The sequence below is a fragment of the Anarrhichthys ocellatus genome, unplaced genomic scaffold, assembly GCF_004355925.1.
Source record: "Anarrhichthys ocellatus isolate YVR2014 unplaced genomic scaffold, GSC_Weel_1.0 scaffold5, whole genome shotgun sequence".
NCBI classification, from domain to species: domain Eukaryota; kingdom Metazoa; phylum Chordata; class Actinopteri; order Perciformes; family Anarhichadidae; genus Anarrhichthys; species Anarrhichthys ocellatus.
The window spans coordinates 3,784,023-3,805,643 of NW_022280035.1; the positions used below are offsets into that span (position 1 = coordinate 3,784,023).

Here is a 21,621-nt window from a genome sequence, read left to right on the forward strand (position 1 = left end):
GTGTGTGTGTGTGTGTGTGTGTGTGTGTGTGTGTGTGTGTGTGTGTGAGAGAGAGAGTGTGAGTGTGAGTGATAACCTCAAGAGCACCTACAATCTCGTTCTTCCGACAGAGAAATCATGTGGCAATGCCGGGGATCTACCTAACGGGGAGTTTCAGTATGAAGGGAATTCATTCGTCGGGGCGAAAGTTTATGCTAAATGCAAAGAGGGGTAAGTTGAAGCTCAAAGGAAATCCTTAAAACTCTGTTAGAATAAGCCTCTGACTTTGTGACGTGTTTATCTCCATGTCGACAGATACACTCTGAAAGGATTCGACTACATGATATGCAAGAAGTCTGGCTGGACCGGTGAACTCCCGTCTTGTGTAGGTGAGCAACCGAGCATTAGAGCATCATCATAGGCGTGTTATCTGAAACCCATTGATACTCTTTACACACTGTGGTCGCTGCACCTTAAGAGGTGATCTAATGCGGACGGTGTCGTGTTGACGGTGAGTAACGACTGTGACGCACAATTAAGGTGTTTCTGTATAATTCCTTAAGGCGAGACACTGTGGTCTCTAGATTTCTCCTAAATTCACCAAAAGTTAGCGTTAGATAATGCCTCAATTGCATATTTAAACAGAACTTCTCATACACAAAATAATTGCTTCGTGTAAGTAATCAACTTGGGAAGTTTTGTGGCAATATCTATTAGTTAAAATGTTCAGAATTGTCTTGCAAAATGTATGGAATATTACAATACACATCTTTACATGCTGATTTCTTTGCGCGACAAATCTTCACTTCAGTAGCCAAACTTCTCTTTAATTATCTTTATTCTGAAGGTTTGTCCAGATGTCATTCATAGCCTGATTTATTGAACTTGTATTCCTAATATTTGATTGAGAATAATAGTATTTTGTGATTTATGGACTAATGCAAAGATATCCAAAATTCCCACTGTTAAAACTTTTGACTCTAATATGTCAACAAAAGAGGGTTGTCTGGTAACCGGAGGGTTGACGTGTTCTGAGTCGAAGTGTCCTTGAGCAAGACACTGACCCCCGCCTGTCATGGGCAGCCCACTGCTCCCTGATACAGGGATGGGTCAAATGCAGGGACAAATTTCCCCAATGTTCAGATTTCTATTCTGGAATTTATTTTTAAGATAATACCCGATTTACATATTACATTTTTTTTTCAGAAAACTCACCTCGGCTGTCTCCCCTTAATTCATTTAAACATGTTTGCCATTATGGCAATAAAGTTGTGAAAATAAGTCACATAACATCATATATAATAGCCATGTTTTTTGGGATTCCATCTGCTGGCCAGGCCTTAATCTAACTAATACATTTCCCTCCAAGCATAGCAGGAATAGTGAGGTGCAGATACTGTCTTTATCAGACAGTGCCATCAATTTGGAGAAAAATAATTGTAATCTCTTCAGAGGGAGAGGCCACCTGCTCCACCCCTGCAGTGGCCAACTCTGTGGACAGAACCGGAGATGTTTCTGTATACCGAGTGGGAGACTACGTCACCTTCACCTGCAGCCGGGGTTTCCAGCTGGATGGAGCTCAGCAGATCACTTGTGGACCGGGCGGCCTGTGGCAACCTCAGCCCCCTCGATGCCTGCCTTCACCCGATAAAGAAAGTGAGTATTTTTTTTGTTAACCACTTGTGTGGCTTATTAAAAAAGAAGTGGTGACACGTTTGTTCATCCAGACTGACCCTTTGGTCTGTTCAGCAGGAGGATGCGGTGTGCCAGTCACCACCCGCGACTCCAACACCAACCTCGCTGACCGGTACTTCACGATGACCTCTTTCGCTCGTGGTGACAAAGTCCATTACGTGTGTGACTTCGGATACGTTGCCTCAGGCGGCAGCAGGTATCGCAGGTGTGTCGGGGGAAAGTGGACACCGCTGCTGCTAAAATGTGAACGTAAGAACTTTTAACGTTTTTTTTTTTTTTTTTATGATCCTTCTCAGTCCTAGTTTAGAGATTTATTAATGTTTTTCTGTATTACCCGTTTAACTTGACCTTTTTCACGCTCCAAAGGAAAGTTATGTGGCTCTGCAGGAGAGATTCTGAACGGACTGTTTACCTATACTGGAGTGGAGTTTGGAGACACTGCTACAGCTGTGTGCAATGAGGGGTAAGGAACATCCGTATACTGCACTGCTGTCCTATCATATAGCTGGAATCAGAGTAGAAGAGACTTTGAGCTCTTTGCTGGTCATTTGACTTGTTCAAAAGCGCTCAGCACTGTGCAATGACCACAGAAACATGAGTTGGCCCGCTGCAACGTTCACAGTACACATGGAAATGTGTTTATTCTTTTTTTGTTTTACATATGATACCAAGGATTAACTACCATACATACCTAAATACGTTTTTTTTTTTTACATACTATATTATATATATATTTTTTATGATGTACCATGTTACTCCGTTCTTCATGGCACACTCATAGAAATACAATGAGTACCGACATTGAACTATTTGCTGTGGTTATCTGATTAGTTCAAAAGTGCGGTGCTCAGTACTGTTCATTGACCATAGAAACACAATAAGTTGGCCTGCTTTTATGGTATATATAAAAATGGCCGCCGCTGAGACTTGACATGTATGAAACATTGACCATCCAGCTGTTGATTTGAAAGGGAAGGTCCGTTCTACTTGTGTTATTCTTTTTAACTAAAAGATTTCGCATTCTCCATCTCTGAAACTCGCTGAAAAATGTATTTCTTTCACTAGGCATCGTCTTGTAGGACGGGCAACCAGAAACTGCCTGAATAAAGGCTGGGACGGACGTCTTCCTGCCTGTGAAGGTGTGGTGATCTCGCATCATTTCTTATGTGGCCTTTAAGTTTCCGTCCTCTTTAGCTGTGCCGACACTACTGTATCTCTTCCAGCGGTTGTCTGTGTGGAGCCTCCAGGAGGGACGAATGCAGAGATGACGGGCCCTCACGAGCCATCTTACACATACAGGACTGAGATTCGCTATCATTGTCGTGTGGGAACTCTTATTGGACAAAGGAACATTTGGTGCACCAAGGATGGGACATGGAGTGATCCTCCTCCTACATGCAAAGGTCCTTGACACTTATAAAGTTGTTAAAAAGATGTATTTTTTTTAAAGAGCTGTCACTATCTTATTTGATATGACTAGAATATAAATTGAGTTCTGTTTTCTCACAGATATAACATGTCCAGATCCAAATGTGCCAAACGCCTACTGGACGGGAGCTCAATCCAAGCGGTATCAAGACAGGGACACGATATCAATAGAGTGCATCCCGGGCTACACAAAGACCGGCCCGAGCACCGTTACCTGTGGTGATGGCCGATGGTCACCTGGCCTCCCTACATGTACACGTAAGTAATCAATCGTTTTGTGTACGAGTTGCATCATATTCTTAGTTTTACAACACTTTTGATTAATTATGATCAATTTTTATTTCAGGACGTCGTTACAACTGGAGGGGCTGATGAGTTAGCTAAAACGTGAAACTACAGTTTTCAATCCAACCTGGTTAAACCGTTGACCAGCAGTCAGTGGAGGATTGAAATGTTAGTCTCCTAAGCGTCACGTCTTCCTTCTACAAGTCCATAATAATACACCAATAGTGATATATTTTCTTACTGGCTCATATAAGACTTGTATAAACTCATTATACAGACATTAAAATATGTTTGAAATGAAGCTGAAGTACAGTATGTTTATTTCAATAAGTGTCTTGGCTAAGTAACAAGTACAAACCTGTGTCATTCACCTCTGTACATAGCTTCTTCTTTTCTTAACAGTTGATAATGTTATGTATCATCTCTATAGACTAAACGGTGAGTGAGCATTTCATGAACAAACAAGCTACAAGAAAATAAGAACACCAATTCCATTCATTTAAAAAGACAATACAAAATCCAGACATTTCTTTACATGAGCAATAACAATTCAAGTGCAAATATCATTATCAACTCTATGATACATCATAGCAAACTCTCGTTAAAAGGCAACAATTAACAATAAAACAAAACTTATCAGGTTGCAGGAAAGAAGCTGATTCTGGTGGGAGGGGGAATTTTGGGGCATGTGGGCCGAGGGAGCGCACTGGGATGCTGCCCGTTGGCCTGTAGTACGCGGACATATTGACCTGTAGAGGAATTTCAACCTGACGTGAGTTCTTCGTGGCTTGGCCCAGCATCAAAATCCCTTTGTCATCCTAAAATTTAGGTAGCCTACTTAATAGAGTTTGAGATGGTACACTTCATATCCTGTACCAATTATTTTTATTTACACAAATGGGTCCCCCCGAACCGTTGACTCAATTAAATTTGATAAGGTGTTGGATTATCATAATCATCGTGCAGTCATCTTTACCAATTTGACTGAAGTGGTGGTGCTAAGGATTTAGGAATGGTGGGACTGAAGACTAGTCCAGACATAGTGAGAAATATTTATTCCCTTTCTTGCTTTCCTTCTGGAGTCACTGAGGTTTCTAGTTCAGACGCTCCAGTAATGTCCTAGCCATAAAATAATGCAACACATAACCCCCACCCCACTGATTAAAATGTTACAACTATTTTGTAATTAGTGAGCTTTAGCGGTGCTGGTAGTCGCAGTATTTGTGCTACGCTATCTGTCCAGACGAGTTGTTTCAATTCCATACGATTCTTGGCAATTTCGATTTCCCAAAAATGTCAAGCAATTCCTTTATCTACTTGGAAGATCCTAACATGTTAGATTTTAAAATAATTTGACTCTTTTGGTCGCTGTTTTGAAATCACCATTTTCTTTTTACACACCAAATGTTCCGTTTTTATTACATTTCTTGACAGACTTTACAGTGTTTTTGTATTTCTCTTAATAAGAGCAGTTACACATTGTAACTTAAAACATCTTCTGCCCATAGTGACTGATAAATATTTAATAAAATGAGTCTCAACAAGAATGCAGCCTAAATCACATTTCACAAGCTTTGTTGTGGCGTCACAAAAGGGTGTAATTAAAATTTACGATGTGTTCTCATTCATTGCACTTAAGTAGGATGACGGGCTCTAAATTTAGTGTACAAGACAAAGTGACCCGTCCTTTTTGGGCGGTCTTTGGAAGAGCTGTCTTCATTGGGACAGAACTAAATGCAAGTGGGGTGTTTCAAAGGGAGTACTGGGTGTCTTTGGATTTGACACGGGTGGGACATGAAGAGCAGAAAGTAATTTTGGGGGTCCTGCGTAGGATCAAAGAATTCAACCCTCGTCTAATTTCTTTTCATTATTTACAAGATTGAAATAAAAACACAATAAAACTGGTAGTCCAGACAGGCAATGTGACATTATCAACTTACTGTGTAAGAACTAAGTGTTTCAGACACTGAGCTTCCTTAGTTTTAAACCTAGAGACTATTGGTGTGTAGAGTACATCAGAAAGACAATATGAGATTGAAGAATTAAAGTGACCTTTTAAAAGCAGCAGCAAACATAATGTCCCTCAAAGACATTTCTCTCTCTCTCTCTCTCGCGCTCTTTCTGAGACATGTTCCACTAGACGTCACACTATCTCCTCTCTGTGGCTCTCAAGTATTAGTTTGTTATTCATCTCCATAATGTCCACTATGTTCCTGGACTGATAAAGCACCTGTTTGTGTATTTGCTTTAAGTTGGCTTAAAAACAAAAAGAGCAACAAATGATCTGATGGTTGGAAAACGCTGGTACAGTCGAGACAGACGGAACAATACATTGACTGTTTTAACAGTAAAACCCTTGAAACTGCTCTAAGAGCTCAAATATAGTAAGGCTTTGAATGACCCGGAACGTAGCTGCGACACAAAATTGAACAGCCGCTCCTCCTCGAGGACAGCAGACAGACACTGAAGATGGAACTAGGGGTTACACAACACTTACAGTCATACGTAATGGTAGGAGTTGGAGCTCAGACCACTCATTTAAGCGAATACAATAACTAGCTCTATCAAGCTCAAACCGCGCCCACAAAACGTCACTCCTACTGTCTGAAAAGGGCGTTTCTATTGTTTTCTTTTCGTGGTTTCATTGCACAACAGAAACCAAACCCACTCACATACTCTACACGTACCCACTAAATGCTTGAGCTCGGGATTGCAGACCTGTGCTGAGCGGAGATTGACAAAAAAAAACCTAAAAACACAAATTTTCATTATTTCTCAGGTCTGCATAGTGTTTATTGTCAAAAGCCTATGGAAAATAAGAGAGGGTAAACATACTGGTATGTTTGTTAAAGTCCTGTAAGAGTTGCGGGATGGCGTGGAGAGGGAGGTCTGGGGAGGGGGGTGGGCCACAATCCCGTGCTTCAGCAGCTGTGTGGGCTTTACTTGTATGGTCGCAGGAAAGCGGACACTTTGCTGCTGATGAGGCGTATGAAAGAGCGAGGAAGCATCTCGTTGGACTCCCGAGTGGTGTACTTAAAGTAGTTGTTTGGGTGAGCCAGCACATCAAAAAGAGTCTTAATCAGTTTTTTATCCTGTAGGGACAAACGGACGGATGTAAACGCAACACTTAAATGCATATTTTCGTCCTTAATAATCCTTTGAATAACATTTGAAGCTATTGCACAATGCTGAGAAACAAATAACACACCTATATGAAAAGATTAGCAAATCATTTCAGGTATTTTCTGACTCATGCGAGCACTAATATGTTTGTTAGGTACAGCTTATTGTTTTACGAGTCACCTTTCACAGGTGCTCTTGTGTATCATCAAGAAAAGAAGCCGGACAAACGCAGTAAGAAGTAAATCTGCTCACCTTGAGGATCTCTTGATGGTTTTCTGAGGCATACAGTCTTCCATCTCGCACTATGTCCTCTACGAGCTGTTCATAGTCCTCTGAAGTTATAGAAACACAAGACACAATTACTTCTAGTCACAACATGACATTCTGAGAAAACACTTTTTAAATGAAATGGTCGGATAAGTCCCGTAAGTGAAGTTAGAAAGTATGGAGTAACATATTTCCCCTCACCTCGTCGTATGTCTAACAATGTAGATGATTTTGGCCCATTTTTGCTAAATTATTCCTTATTTTGGTTATTTGTATTTAACACTTTACATGTCAAAGTCACAATATGTTATGTCATCGCTAGAATTACCAATCTGCCAACCAGTCAGGTTGTATTTTACGTCCATGCCTGTCCAAAATGTCATCACGTCATCATGTTATCCTATTAGACATTTGTATGAAATTGTCATAATTAAATTATAAATATTTCTTGAGGTTCAATTGATTAGAATTTGTTAGACAAATGTCACCGTGACCTCACAAAGCACGTTGTTGGCCATAACTCAAGTCCAAGTGGACGTTTGTGCCAAATTTGAAGAAATTCCCTCCATCGCATTCGTGAAAATGAGCAGTCTGTCGCCAGCGTTATGCATGAAAAGGGGCCAGAGGCAGAGAGAGATAGCAAATACACAGCTTGTGTAATGAATGAGAATGCTACGTACCATCATAAGTAACATAGGGGATCTGAAAGCCTCTGGCGCTGTTCGCCTCATTGGACTTGAAGTTAATCCAGAGACGTCTGGAGCGAGCTGTGAAGGCAATGGGCCGCTCGTACGTCTGGCATGTCTCGTAGGTGGTGATGGATGTAGCCGACCCTTGTAGGGGCACATACAAAACAATGGTGACTAATCGGGTTTGTATGGTGCAAATGATATACAGTATCAATACTAACTTGGACTTCTATTGAAACTTTAACCGTAACGAGAGACACTTACAGTTCTTCCTCATAACCAGCACATCTCCGCACTCATCCTCCGAGGGCAGGAAAATCTCCGGCACCACAATTAGGATTTTGCGCTTGCTGGGCGGATTGATGTTCCAAATACACTCGACGTTAGCAGGGTAATTACCGGGATAGTTGGGTGACTCAATGTAACCCATGAATTCGCCCATCTCGCCACCACATTGCCTGTCTAGACGAACACAAAACAAAACTAATTCGGCTCCAGCTCACATCTGAGTAATCTAAAAACATAAAACAGTAATTTTCATACTCACTCTTGCACTGCGAGACACTTGTGGCACCATCAAAATCAGTGGTGGTGTTCCCAGGGCACGTAATACAGTAGTTCTGTCTAAACTCTGTCTGATACGTCCCCACTGGGCAGCGGATACACCGGTGTACTGTGGTGTTGTAGTAATGACCTGGAGAACACTGAACTGCAGGGCAGAAATGAATACACATATTAATTGGGGAAGGTTTTGCAAAATGATTTGAGTGTATTTTCTCCTTCTTTGACTGCATAAAAACGGCACAAGCTGACCTTTGACTTCACAATCATGGAAGGAGCTGGCACCTTCCCGCTTGGTGCCCAGTCCTCCCCCACAGGGGAAGCACAGGGTCCGCCCCAAATCTGGTTGGTACGAGCCCTGAGGGCACGCCTGACAAGGTTTGAACCCATCGCTGGAGAAGGACCCCGTTGAACACTGGCCTGGATTTGATTAGTAGAGCATGGAGAGACGCTTTACTAAGTAGGAATACATAACTATCAGAAGTACATGTTTAATATTGAAAACAAGAACTAGGCTACCTGCACAGGAGGAGATGTTTCGTGCCCCGACAGGCCCGTGGCCCTCACTGCCGGGACAGAGGTCACAGCCCAGCTGCCCCTCCTTCTCCTGGAAAGTGCCAGGTGGACACTGGACACAGCGCTCCTGCTCGCCATGGTAGTAAGACCCCGACAAGCATCTGACTGAGAGAATATCCACAACGGCTCCGGTCAGAGAGGACTCGCGTCAGTTTAATCAGCAAAAAAAAAAAAATGCAAACCTTGAACACAGTTTTTTTGGTTGATGCACTTGTTCCGAACATGAAACTTGAAATTATTATTATAGGCATTATAATAGCAGCCTTCATGGCTGAACACTTGTATTTGACTTCATTACAGTGTAAAGGTGTACCTAATAAATTCAACACGGAGTGTTTACTTCACCTCACAAGACCTTGTATTGCAGGTTATGACAGCATATGTCTCGAGACGACATCAACATCACATCACAGTAAATTAGCTCATCCAAGGCTCCTGAGTCCAGCTCTCCAGTCTTACCACATCGTCCGCTGTCCCTCTCCCAGCCCGGGCCACAGTTCTCCTGACTGGGAGTAGCCTGGGGAAGCTTCTGGGCCACCTCATATTCCAAACCAGCGACTCGGATCAGGAAGCGCTCCTGGTTGATGGACTTCTTCAGAGCCTTGATATACGTCTTTACCTGCTTCTCCATGCGCTGTCTCAGGCAGCTGAGATTGCAACTCCCTGTTTATGGTCCAATAAAACACATTTGTTTTAGTCACAAGCACACAGCAGATCCTGATCGTATTGGACTGCAACTAATGATCACTTTCAGTAAGGATTAATATGATGATTATTGTCTCGATAAATTCAGCTCTTAATTCCACCTTATACCCTTTTAAATGTCCATAAAAATCATCACAAGGTCAACAGACAGTAACTGCTGCAAAGAAATCGTGTTAAACTAGATGACTGACCTGTAGTGTCTCCCGGTTTGACCTCAGCTTCCAGCTCCAGCGTAATACGCGTTACCTCTTTGTTAGCGGGGTTGCGAGCGCGTCGCCCTTTAGCTTTCTTTGAGGAGTCACATTTGAGGTTGACAAATGTCACCAGGCAGTTGCTGCAGGGCTGCCCCCCTCCTGTGAACAACAGGATATCAACAAACCCCCCATCGCACATCAATAAATAATAATTCATGTTGATTCATGTTTGAGAGTCGAGATCTATAATTTCTTGGAAAATATGACTCAAAGGCAGCAGATACACCATTAGCAGTTACATAAGTGCTACAACTTATTTATATGTATATCTTTTTTTGAAAGATGCTAATTATTTTCTCCATTAATCGACTAATTGCTTTGTCTATAAAATGTCAGAAAATTGTGAAAAATGCACATTGTGATTTGCCAGAGCCAAATTGCTTCTTTTATCCAACAAGTGTATATAATAATAATTGTATGTGACAAAAAAACACAACAAAATCTTACTGGCACCAGTGAATGTTTGGCATTTTTGCTTGAAAAATGATTAAAACAATGAATTAATTTTCCATTTTAAATATTCTGTTCATTGTTTCAGCTCTTAATTATACCTTATACCCTTTTAAATGTCCATGAATAATAGCAGATCTACACAGCAGCGCTGACCTGGTCCAAGTGTCCGTCCTCTGTCCTCCGTCTTGCCGGTCAGCTTCGGGTGCAGGTGACATTTGGCGTTTTTAATCTTGAAAGAAGCCGTCTGCTTCACCGGAGGGGCCAAAGTCTCTACAGACAAACACAGCACAGTGGGTAGGGGGCAGCACACGGCAACATCACACTGCTGCCACAGCAAAGACAGACTGCCTGTGATTGACAGGTCGTTAAAAAGGGTTCGATTATAGGAATCTGGAGGGCAGCGAACCTATGCAGCCCTGACTACTGCTGGAGTTGAGCCTGGCAGTGGACTTCCCTCTGAAGATGGGGATACCACAACTGACTGAGTAGCTGTTATCAGACTCTGCAAAAGGTCACACGCAAACAAATTAAGTCTGGAGAATGTTTAATTCAAAATGACATCGGTTTTGTGATTGCACGCTCACTGTGGGTGACATACCTGCCAGATAGTGAGCCTTCGAGGCACAGGTGAGAGAGCAGCTCTCTTTCTTGCCCGTCTTGCTACAGGTCAGAGTGGCCTTTGGTGCCACCAGTCCAACAGCACATTTCATCAACTCTGAGGGGAAAATAAGACCCACAGAGAATCACACACTGTAGGCAAAGAAAGCGGAGAGAGTGAGAGAAACATGTGCAGGCACTGGTACGAGGAACGTGCTTTGAGTGCGAGTCAGTGAATGAACCACAGGGGGGCAGTGCTGCTACATACCAACACAGTCTTTCCTGTTCCAGTGCAGCTTGTACCCTGGTGGACAGGTACACTCGTAACTCCCCAGAGTGTTGACGCAGCCAAATTTACAACCTCCATGGTTTATGCTGCACTCATCGATATCTGTGAATAAATATGTTTACATAAAGACTTTTAGTGGACACACGTAAGTGTCACCAGGACAAATTGTACACACCTACTTTAAAAGGAGGAAAAAGGTTCTTCATCATAAAATCAGAAACCCTGAGAAACAATGTGGCCAGTTAAAAAAAAGATCTGGAGTCAATTTTGTTGAGTAAAGCAAAAGCAAAGCTGGCCCATCAAGAACCAGCACAGCTGTGAATGTGGAGTTCCTGAGAGGTCAGGTCACTTCATCCCGTCAGAGAGTCACATTCTAGCAAGATGAATGTGTTTGCATGTAAACAGAAGTCCTTCTTCGTTTCTGTGTTGCCACATTCAACTTCATGTTCAAAACTTCTTTCCTCTCGAGCGTGGAAGAATTGTGGTGAGCAGTAAATTGCAAACACACGCTGAGCTAAAAACCACTAAAAGCATCCGGGATACAGATGCAGGCTGGCTGCCATTGACGGCAGACAGAAAATGAGTCCAGCAGGCAGAGCTGAGGATGCGGCAGGCTGCGGGACAAGCGTCGGAGACACCGGGAAAGAGACGGAGATGATGGCAGTGATTGACGATCGGGCCTGCTGATATATAAATGCTCTTTCTTTTGTTATTCAATTAGTCAGCCTGAAGAGGATGATGACTTCATCAACAGCAATGTGTTGCCAGAGCTGCTTGGAAACGCAGTGAGAGGTGCGCTGCTTATCCTCTGCATCAAAGCACTCAATTTAAAGGACAAAGAGCTCTAATGAATATCTGATGGAAGCGCAACTCATCTGCCAGCAACCGTTATTTTCGACTTCTCTGTTCTTCCCATAGTTGAAACGTAACCGAATACATGTATTCTGACCTTTCTCCAAAGTATTTTTCTTTGCGTGCTCTTACAGAAGATGAGATGAGCGGGGAAGGAAAAGAAAAAAAGACAAACTGACAGTTAGACTCAACAATGGCTTTGTGGAATTTGAGAGGAATTTCGTGACGGTTTGTTCACGGAAATCTTGCCGTCCTCAAATTTTAATCACTTTTGTGTGCTGAATCATCAACATCAGAAACTCCCAGTCCAAACATCGTAGTGCGAGTATTCAAGAGGGATTTTCCTAAACACAACCTGGACAGCTAGATAAGATATCAACTTAAACTGTGAGGTTTAGGGGGATTACATTCATGCTTTTTCTTAGATCCATGTAAACATACATTTTGTCAGTACCAGAAGAAAGCCTTCTGTTGAGGTCAATGCTGGTTGGATCAAATGAGGTAAATTAAAAAAGAACTACAAAGTATTTAGTCCCAACTGCTTCCAGTCCAACTATTTTCCTACCAGTTCAGCAAAAATGAGCGGATTGTTTTGCTAGCTGAGAGGGAGAATGGCTGGATATACGCTCACTTGGGAGGAATGTTGACAGGCCTCGGCACAATGCTCGACAGCAGGTCACTGACCTAATTGGGTTTGTTTAGGGTGAGTCTATTGTTAAACACTGAGCACCGCTTTCTGGATTGTTGGCAGTTCCACGTCGGCTGATAAACCACATGTGGAATAACATAACCTTGGTTATGGTCAGGAGTGAAAAAGTACAACAGGGAGCGCCATAAATCTCTGGGGTTATCCAACAGTTCTGACAGCGCCGATGAAAAGCGAGAGGAAATCATTCATCACTTTCTCTCTCAATGGAATAGGGAGTCACTTACGCCTGACCGTCTTCTCTCCATTCAGCAGCTCACTGTGGCCTGATCACAGTCCATCATGTGAGCAAAAGCCCTACAAATCGAATTCTGGTACTTTCATTACCCGAATTGTCAGCTAATAGAGCTGCCAGTGTCTGTAATTCAACCATATATACAGGGGTGGATGAGATAAAAGCAACCCCTTGCGACAGAACACGACATCTCAGCACAGCAGCATTACGACAATCTCTCCGACTCGACCGAGTTTCAGCTGAGCATTACTTGAGCTTCAAAAAGCAGGTATTTAATACAGCTGTTCCACTTCCAGCATGTGAGACGGCTACTATTAGTCATATTTCTATTATTATCATTCTATTATATCCACAGCTGTTTTTATTATTAGTAATTATTTTTATATTATTTCTGATATTACTACTCTCATAAATATATATACTTTCTGTCATATTTATTTGCTATGTTGTAAATCTATTTAGTTGTTTATTCTGCCCACATGACATCTCTTGCACTTTCTGTCTGTCCTGGGAGATGCATCCCTCATCTGTTGCTCTCCCTGAAGTGTCTTCAATTTTTTTTTTCAACCCCTTAAACCCCTTATCCGATGGGAGGGTCCAAGGGCAGAGGATGCCCTTCGTTGTACAGATTGTAAAGCCCTCTGAGGCAAATTTGTGAAATTGGGCTATATAAATAAAATTATATTGAATTTGGCTGTTGCATAGTAAGCCTTTTTACCTTTATTAGTCAAAATATAGACAGGAAACATGGGGAGAAATAGCGGTAAAACATGCACTGGTCCTCAATTCGGCACGTTGCATAAAGATGGTCCTATTTCTTACTCTTTGAGGGTGTAACTGACTACACTGTTGTGTTTGTGCAGACCTCATGATATCATACATCTACACGTTAATGCTCTCTGGTCTCATTGCTTATTCTACATTCTGTTGCAACATTCCTGATCAGTCGACCTGTCAAACTACAGACACACACACACACACAAAAAAAAAAAAAAGAACAAATCACTGCAAAGCTATGTATTTCAAGTGCATATGCCGTCTCTCTCCGTCTCTCCCAGAACTACTGTGAGGCCCTGAGGTGCTGGAGACAGCAGCAGATTCTTACTGGTGATACACACTCCATCAAAGGGCCGCCGCAACACCCCGATGTGCTCTGGCGGGCCGCTTGTTGCCTGCAAGGCAGATCTGACGCCCCCCCACACACCTCCTTCTGACACCAAAGGCTGTTTCTGCTATCTGTTCCACACCAGAGTACTGTAGGTACCTGCTAATGTTTAATGAACACAGTCATACTCCACCTCCACCTTCATGTAACTACAGCACAAATCGCCAACACTTCACGTTACTGCCAAGTGCAGCAAAAGTTCTTAGATTCATTTTACCGCCACCTGTTCGCGCTCATTTTAAATCAATTTAAAAATCTACATTCAAACATCTTAATGGTTCTATTTTAAGGAAGCTGTGACATGCAGAGTCACGGGGTGAAAAGATGAACAATAAAAATAAACAGAATCTTTGAAAACCATAATGTTGTGTGAACGGCTTGCTGTTAGGAAGGCAACTCAACATTGTCAGATATTGGAATAACCTTTATTGAACCAAATGTTCACTTTGATGGATTACCTTTCTAGTTGTTCAATGACGTTGACTTTCACATTATGTAACAAGAATAAGAACCTACAGCCAGGCTAATGGCTCTGAGACTGTACTTAGGCCCAACAGTGCTTTGAGCTACATGCTAAACCCAGCATGCTAACATGCTGATGTTGGAGCAGGTATTTTGTTATGTATATACGGTAGCATGCTAATTAGCACTAAACACAAAATACAGTTGAGACATTTGGCATTTGGACATAAACCAAAATATTGGACAAATAAAGGGTTACTGTGCAAAGAGGTGTAGGATGCAGAGGAAGAGCAATGGATAGGAGAGATTTACATCAAGAGACAAGGCGTGCTGGCTCACCCCCACAGTGCGCCAGGCCGTAGAGGATGTGGCCTTTATGACAGAGGCACTGGAAACTGCCGGCAGAGTTGATGCAGAAGTGGTCACAGGTGCGATCAAAAGAGCACTCATCGATGTCTGCATAGATAGAAAGACATACTGTTACAAACCTCTCAAAAAAATGTTTTCATCTTTTGTCATGAATTGTAATGGGTCAAAACACATGTTGCAACACAAAAAAAGCATCCTTTGAAAGCAAGACATCTTGTGTTTGGTGCCAGGTAAAGTGGTTGACCTCCTGCTGTCATTCGGTTTTCCATTTTGATGTTCTGAAATGGACTTTTCGAAGTATCTTTGAAATAACAAGCGACCACAGCAGGAGTCAAAAGAACGTCTGCTCTCTGCTTGATAATAGGAGCTGAAGTGCCGTATTCTCCGCTCATAAAACCTGCCAATCACCTTCCCCTTTCTCCTCTTAACCATACCATAAATCACCCAGTGTTGTTAGAATCCACATAATGTGACGTCTCTTTCGTTGGTTCTGAGGACATATGGATTTCATGTGTTTAAAATCATTTACAAAAAAAACAGTGATCATTGCAGTATTTAAAGAAATATGTCAGATGCAGATAGGAAGATGTCTGCTTTTACCGTCTTTGGTCCTTCTGACCCACACAGCCTCGTCAAACCTGCAAATACACACAGCAACATCTCCTTCCTTCCTGCCAGTAATGTCTTTCAGCCTTTCACCCAGTCCTATCTTTTTGAGATTCTCTGCTCTCTTACACATGCATCCTGATAAGTCGCTTAAAATGTCACAGGCTCAAAGACCAGACAGATTGATGCATGAAGCTACAGGAGGCGGATGATATTTGGTATTATTACGATCAAGGTTTCCTTTAATGTCAGCAAAAATCTAAGTCAAGCCCAGGCAGCACATGGTGGGAGACAATGCGGGATGTGCTACAACTTCGCTGGATGCCTACTGTAATTGACTAATTTAACAAAAGGTTCCCAGGATTTTCCCATGAAGAACCTGCTTTCATCCACATTATCTGAACCTCCTCCGAGTTATGAGGCAGCGCCAGCCGCCATTAAACAGTTGACGCAGGTATTTCACAACAATTACAGGAGTTCGGTTAAATAATGGGTTACCTTGAAGAAACCAAAAAGACAGACGGATAAAGACAGACATGCACAAATCTTGCATGGAATTGCACAAAATATTCACATATTCACACTGGGCATATTCCTTCATGTATACAAGCTAAAGTCGGTGCAGACCAGTGAAGACAGTCATCGAGGTTAATAATATATGTCAAGCATGCTGTGAGAGCAGCTTTGTAGGAGATCCGCAGGTTGAAAAAAGTTATTAATTGATGACTCAACTCTACCTCATTAAAAACCATTAAAAATAATCCACTTTTGCAGAAAAAAATATTTTTTTTAGGTTGAACATCTAAATGATCTTTCAGAACCTGATGCACTGGTTCTATATGTGAGAGTCAAAGGTTATCACAAAGCTGAATAACGTTTCTCGTTCAGTCCCCGCTGTTCTTCCCCTCTGGTGGCCCCTGGAGACTCATGACAGCAGTGGTAGATGAGAGCAGCATGGGTTTGCACGCGCTGGATGAGGCATTGCAAAAGTGATTGTTATTGGCGTATTGAGCGTAAACTTTGCTCAGCACACTTTTTAAGTGAAGAGTCAAAAAACCCCTCTGGGCGCGGTGACTCAAGTTTACCCTCAAAAAAATGTTGCAGTACGTGACGCCAGAAGTCGATCTGCAACTTATCATGATATCGTCTTGTGTTGTGCTGCGCCACAGAGGAGATGTGTGAAGACATCTGGGACTCCTACAGTACAACCCTTATTTATCAGGCAGCTACAGTGAAGTATGCAGCGGGTTGGCGAGACTGCATCATGAGGTGATGTGCATGTACGTGCAGGGCAACATAGAGAGATGTGAACAGAAATAACAGACCACAGCTCCCATCAATTATTTCCTCTCTTTGCCCTCTATTAATCTGCCCACTCACTGCAGAGCACAGATCTGTGTGTCAGGACTCAGCGCCTCACTTTAACCTCCACCCTTATGCTCAATACTACATTCTGAGGAGGCAAATGAGGTTGACTGGAACTAAGAGAAGGTCACTGTTGTTTATACGGAACAGATAAGAGCTCTATCAAAATGTTCCTTCTGGAGAAAACATGGCATCTGATGAGCATCTCCCCGAGTGCCCTCATGTGGATTAGGAGCGAGAAGGAGATTGTTGAGGGAGGAGGAATGCTGACAGAGGCTCAAGCAGACATGCCCCATCCTGATTCATGGGCCATGGTCGACTGACAGCAGGGAAACACCATGACTGTTTAAACCAAGATAAACCCAGAGTTCAGTTTACACATCTCAACACCTCGTGGAGACAGCGAACGTCTATTTAAGTGTCACAGAAAGCCACGACACACCACCGAGCCCTTATTAAACAAAACTGCAGTACTGTACCATTTGCTGCAGGTCACCCTTCATTTTCTTAATCTGCCAGTTTATGCTCATAATAGATGCATGGTGGGGTTATTTTATGTGTATAAAAGGGGCACTCCACACATTTGTGGCTCTGGAGGAGTTTCGTCAACTATGAGAAAAGGGTCGTCTTGAATTGAGCTTCCATTTTTTTTAAATCCTGCGTTATAAACTGGGAGGGATGGTCTTATAAAAGACACTAAAATACAGTTGAATTAAAGGTTAGTACAGTCAGGCTGTATAAATTTGTACAGTTTTACACATCGCTGCTTGTCTTTGCGGATGTTTTATTCATACTTTTCAGGGATTTACAATACAACTGGAAATTATTGTAGAAAGTATTAAAAGTTAGTGAGTAGATTTTCGTTTTCCAACTCACGTCAATATCCTTTAATACCATAATCATCCTTGTTTGTAAAGCTTTCCAGAATAACGACTAAAAGTCAGGATAGCTCGGCCCCTGCTGCTCTGATTTTGACTTTTCTTTTTTCCAATCCGTCTCCTGTGAATCCCCCGACTTTATGGAAGTGCAATACTAAATCCACGGAGTGCCCCTTTAATCACATAGTCTAATACCAACATCAGGGGCAAACCCCCCAGAATCAGGGGATAAATCATTAAGATGAAGTTCTATTGAGAGGCACTCCGTTTTTATTTTGCCTGTCTCTCGTTCCAGGGGTGAGAAAAATGAAAGGAATGAGTGGAGAGGATAAGAGGCAGACAGTAGTGTGGAGTGTGTGTGAGCCTGGCAACACCTCACTCAACAAGAGGTGAGCTTTATCACAACCCTTCACTCCAGACAAAACACACAGCAGCAAACAAGGACAACACTGTTCCCAAGTTGCCCGTGTGCACCCAAACAGCACATGACGGAGTGGGTTAAGGCATGGTGCCACGGAAAACAAACTGAGATTTACATTCCTACCACATTTTCTCAGTCATCTGCGCTATTATGGCAAAATAAACTTTGCATTGTTCTGCTCTGAATACTGAGAGCAAGGCGTCCCACCAAAAATAGATTTGAAGTGACAAGAAAGTGGCTGCAAAGCCCAGTGACACAGTGTCTTCTTTTCATTGAACATATAAGATGTTTGTGTACTGGGAAGAGAGTGGTGTGATTCAGTGCAGCACTTCTAGACCCATGGCATGACATTGATGTGTACCAGGCTGGATATTGATCGACCACATCAATAAAGAAAAAAGAATCAAAAAAATAGCGTGTCATCTGTTTTTCCACTCGGAGAGAGGCTGAGCTCGGCACCACAGTCCTAGCCTGCCTGTCTTCTCTCACCAGATGGTTCTGTCATGGCTTGATTCATCCAAGAACCAGAGGTTTAAGAGTTGGAGCACTAATTCCCCACACCTGTGTTCCGCCATGGCAGACTCTTTATTAGTTCTGCAGCTCGTCCTCCCAGCTCCTGCTGAGCTGAGATGGCTACCACCAAATATAACAGACAAACAAGTCAGAGAGGCCTGGTTTGGCTTCTCTGCATGCTGGAGGGAGCATATGTTTGTGCTATTTGGAGGACATCACTATGTTTAAGACAGAAAGTGTTGAGGTTGGTTTCGGGTATGCGTCTACAGAAAATAGTGTTGGTAAAAAGTGGTTCAAAAAGGGCGACCTACCTTGACAAGTTCTCTCATTGGTCAGCAGCTTGTAGCCTTTCTTGCAGCTGCACTCAAAGCTGCCGACTGTGTTTCGGCACACGTGATCACACCCCCCATTGTTGAGACGGCACTCATCGATGTCTGTGAACAGAAAATCACCAACAGGGGATACACCAAATCACACATCACAAAAGACTTGGTTTTTGGGGGTAAGTGGAAACAAGCTGTGAACAGAACACGGACATATTTTTCTTTTTAGCAAACCGCTAACGACCCATCTACACATCCAGCAGTTACAAAGCAACAATATCATTCATTTGGAGTTGTGTTTCTGTCCACCTGATGAATGCAAGTCCAATATTTACTTTCTTTTAGCACCGTTTTTAATCTCCACCAACTCCTGAGAAAAATATCTGCTAAATGCTCCACAATGTTGAGCAGCTGGTCGCTATCTCTGTCCGCCATTTGGTGCTGGGCCGGAAATGTACAGTGTGTTTTTCAAGCTCCATAAAGTTGAGGGGATCTGCAGAGTCGTAGCCATGTGATCCATTGTTGATATAAAAATATACTGATGATTATAGAAGCTTTAACAGGAGTTCATGAAAAGTTGTTAAATCTGAACAGCGAGGACGAGATAAAAGAACAAAAGGCTAATGGTGCAGAACTATTCCAAAATAGGATGAATACGTCCGTGACAGTCTTGCGGAAACTGGAAATAAGCTTCAGGGATTTCCTTACTGGCCCCCAGAAGGGCTAAAACCAGTTTGTCTGTGGCTGCAATGGGACGCAGCTCTCACACAGCAAAGCACTAGAGAACTCGAAATCATCGTTGTCCGTCTCCCTCCGGTTACTCTGCTCTTCATTTCCAATACCCAATCAATTTATCATGTGTTCATCCTCGCTTTTGATGGTGCTCTGTCTTGGCAAGTTTGGCAGCGGCTCTGATTAATTCCGAATCATCGTCACAAATGAGGCGTCCATCTCTTGAGGGAGTCTTCCTCATCTGGTTGAAATAAATGCATCTGAAAAGGAATAAAACAATCCCTTCCTTGCTCCATCTTTGTCTCTGTTCTACAGAAGTCCCCGTTTTCTTGTGCCAGAGCTGCCTAGGTTTGTTTTCTTCTTATTGCGTCTAAAACCAAACTAATATAATATGTACTTTTATCAGAGTTGTTAGCGTAACATTACGAGCCGTACATGGCTGACAGATTCCTCTCCCGGGTGTTCCCGAAACTCAGATTGTCCTCACTCTCTCTAAAGTCATCCAACTCTCTGACAGTCAATAGTGCCTTTTTTTTTTTTTTTTTCATAGTCTCCTAATATAATTCTTAATTCTACCCTTAAGTTTGGAGTCAATTCTATTATACATAGTATTAAAAAAATGTTGCAACAGGATGCTTGAGTTGCGGATTTGTTGCATCACAAAATATTACTCAAAATATGCAGCTGAAAAGCAAAAAAGAGGTGAAAGTTTGGTGGCACCAGTAAGGATACAGACGTTGAACAGAGCACCTGTGGGTGCAAAACAATGATAATGTAGTTTATAAAGAGAAACTCCAACTAGCGGGTAGGAAAAGTAAGTGAATTGATAATTCCTGTGAGCTTCAGGTGGACAAAGAAGCTCCGACGTGGCAACACGACAAGCGGGAGAATAAGTTGGTGACAGCTGGACAGGTGTGGTGAGACACGGTGATGCTTTACCTTTGCAGCTCTTGCGGTCTGGCTGCAGAGTGAAGCCAACAGGACAGCTGCAGCGGACTCCCGTCACTGAATCGTGACATGTGCTATCACAGCCACCATTGTTCACCGCACAGGTCTCTGCAGGGAAACAACTCGCAGTCAGACAAACCCCCATTGAGAAATACACCATAGATGCCATCTTGACCTACTTATTTCTCCCCATCAGAACAGCAAATATGCATAATGGTATTATTGCAACAATTTGAAGGCACGCTATTGTACTCCGCATTATTTTTTTAGTGTCCAACAGGAGCCAAAACAATAAGAAGCAGAGCAGACGGTCAGTAGAAAACAGGAGGGAAGAAGGAAACCAGAAAAGAGAAAAGAAATGCAGCAGCTGGATGAGATTAAGAGTAAAGGAACTGAGAAGATGCTTGTGAATAATGAAAGGGGACAGTCATTGGGAAATATGAGATCAAACACAGCCAAATAAAGGGTCTCACACATTTTCTCTATGTATAAAGTGTGTGTGTGTGTGTGTGTGCATGTTTGCTTTTCTTTGTTCAAATGGCATTACGACCTCCAAGAGTCCTTTGTACTGCAGGGCATCTGTCCTCCCTCCATCATGAGGGCAGAGGTTTGACTTCAAGACAGATGCGACAAAACTGCCACTTTTTCCTGGTTTTTGACAAAACCTTCCAGGCATTTTGGGGATAAAAAAAAGCAATTTCAGCTACCTTGTCCCCGTGTTGGCAAGACCGCTTTGAAAAAAAAAAAAAAAGGGAGGTAGTCAGTCAAGACAGGATAGCTGAGGTCTCTTCTCCAGACGGGGACACATTTCACTGAGACTTTCCTTTTAAGCAACAGCACAGGATAAATGTGTTCTCACATAAAGGAGACCGGTGTGTGCCTTAATAGTTTCTGGCAGCTTTATAGAAAGCCTCACACACTTCAGAACAAAAAAAACAACTAATTTAAAAAAGCCTTTTGCGACTTGGAACATCATTTTAACTTGCTGTAAGGCAACTGGTCATCCTCACAGGACATCTCATCTCTGTAATGGGTTGTAGGATGCTGGCTGGCAGCGCTTTTAAAAAAAAAAGTTACCAGCCCAGCTGGGCCAGTCGAAGACGTCTCACTAGCAGGGAGATGGCAGCTCACATGTGGCACTAAAT

General features: G+C 42.6%; 2 protein-coding genes across 3 annotated transcripts in view; one reads left to right on the forward strand and one right to left on the reverse strand.

Annotated features, from left to right (window-relative positions):
- Positions 1 to 82: 82 nt before the first annotated feature.
- Positions 83 to 3,688, forward strand: LOC116381971 (complement receptor type 1-like). The gene is made up of 9 exons (XM_031844556.1): positions 83 to 210; positions 295 to 368; positions 1,432 to 1,635; positions 1,732 to 1,923; positions 2,041 to 2,137; positions 2,740 to 2,813; positions 2,898 to 3,077; positions 3,184 to 3,360; positions 3,449 to 3,688. The coding sequence occupies exons 2-9, from the start codon at positions 320 to 322 to the stop codon at positions 3,472 to 3,474; spliced, it is 999 nt and encodes a 332-aa protein (XP_031700416.1). The 5' UTR covers positions 83 to 210; positions 295 to 319; the 3' UTR covers positions 3,475 to 3,688.
- A 2-nt stretch (positions 3,689 to 3,690) lies between these two features.
- The window catches only part of scube3 (signal peptide, CUB domain, EGF-like 3), a 66,934-nt gene continuing 49,003 nt past the window's right edge, over positions 3,691 to 21,621 (reverse strand). For both annotated transcript variants that reach the window (XM_031844555.1, XM_031844554.1), the window contains 16 exons: positions 20,468 to 20,584; positions 18,785 to 18,907; positions 14,661 to 14,777; positions 10,881 to 11,003; positions 10,614 to 10,730; positions 10,422 to 10,517; positions 10,169 to 10,285; positions 9,500 to 9,661; positions 9,063 to 9,266; positions 8,547 to 8,708; positions 8,280 to 8,447; positions 8,014 to 8,175; positions 7,731 to 7,928; positions 7,458 to 7,610; positions 6,763 to 6,842; positions 3,691 to 6,479 (listed from right to left, as the gene is read on the reverse strand). In XM_031844555.1, the coding sequence (XP_031700415.1) occupies positions 6,327 to 6,479; positions 6,763 to 6,842; positions 7,458 to 7,610; positions 7,731 to 7,928; positions 8,014 to 8,175; positions 8,280 to 8,447; positions 8,547 to 8,708; positions 9,063 to 9,266; positions 9,500 to 9,661; positions 10,169 to 10,285; positions 10,422 to 10,517; positions 10,614 to 10,730; positions 10,881 to 11,003; positions 14,661 to 14,777; positions 18,785 to 18,907; positions 20,468 to 20,584 (2,252 nt within the window). In that variant the 3' untranslated portion in view covers positions 3,691 to 6,326. The remainder of the gene's footprint in view (positions 6,480 to 6,762; positions 6,843 to 7,457; positions 7,611 to 7,730; positions 7,929 to 8,013; positions 8,176 to 8,279; positions 8,448 to 8,546; positions 8,709 to 9,062; positions 9,267 to 9,499; positions 9,662 to 10,168; positions 10,286 to 10,421; positions 10,518 to 10,613; positions 10,731 to 10,880; positions 11,004 to 14,660; positions 14,778 to 18,784; positions 18,908 to 20,467; positions 20,585 to 21,621) is intronic.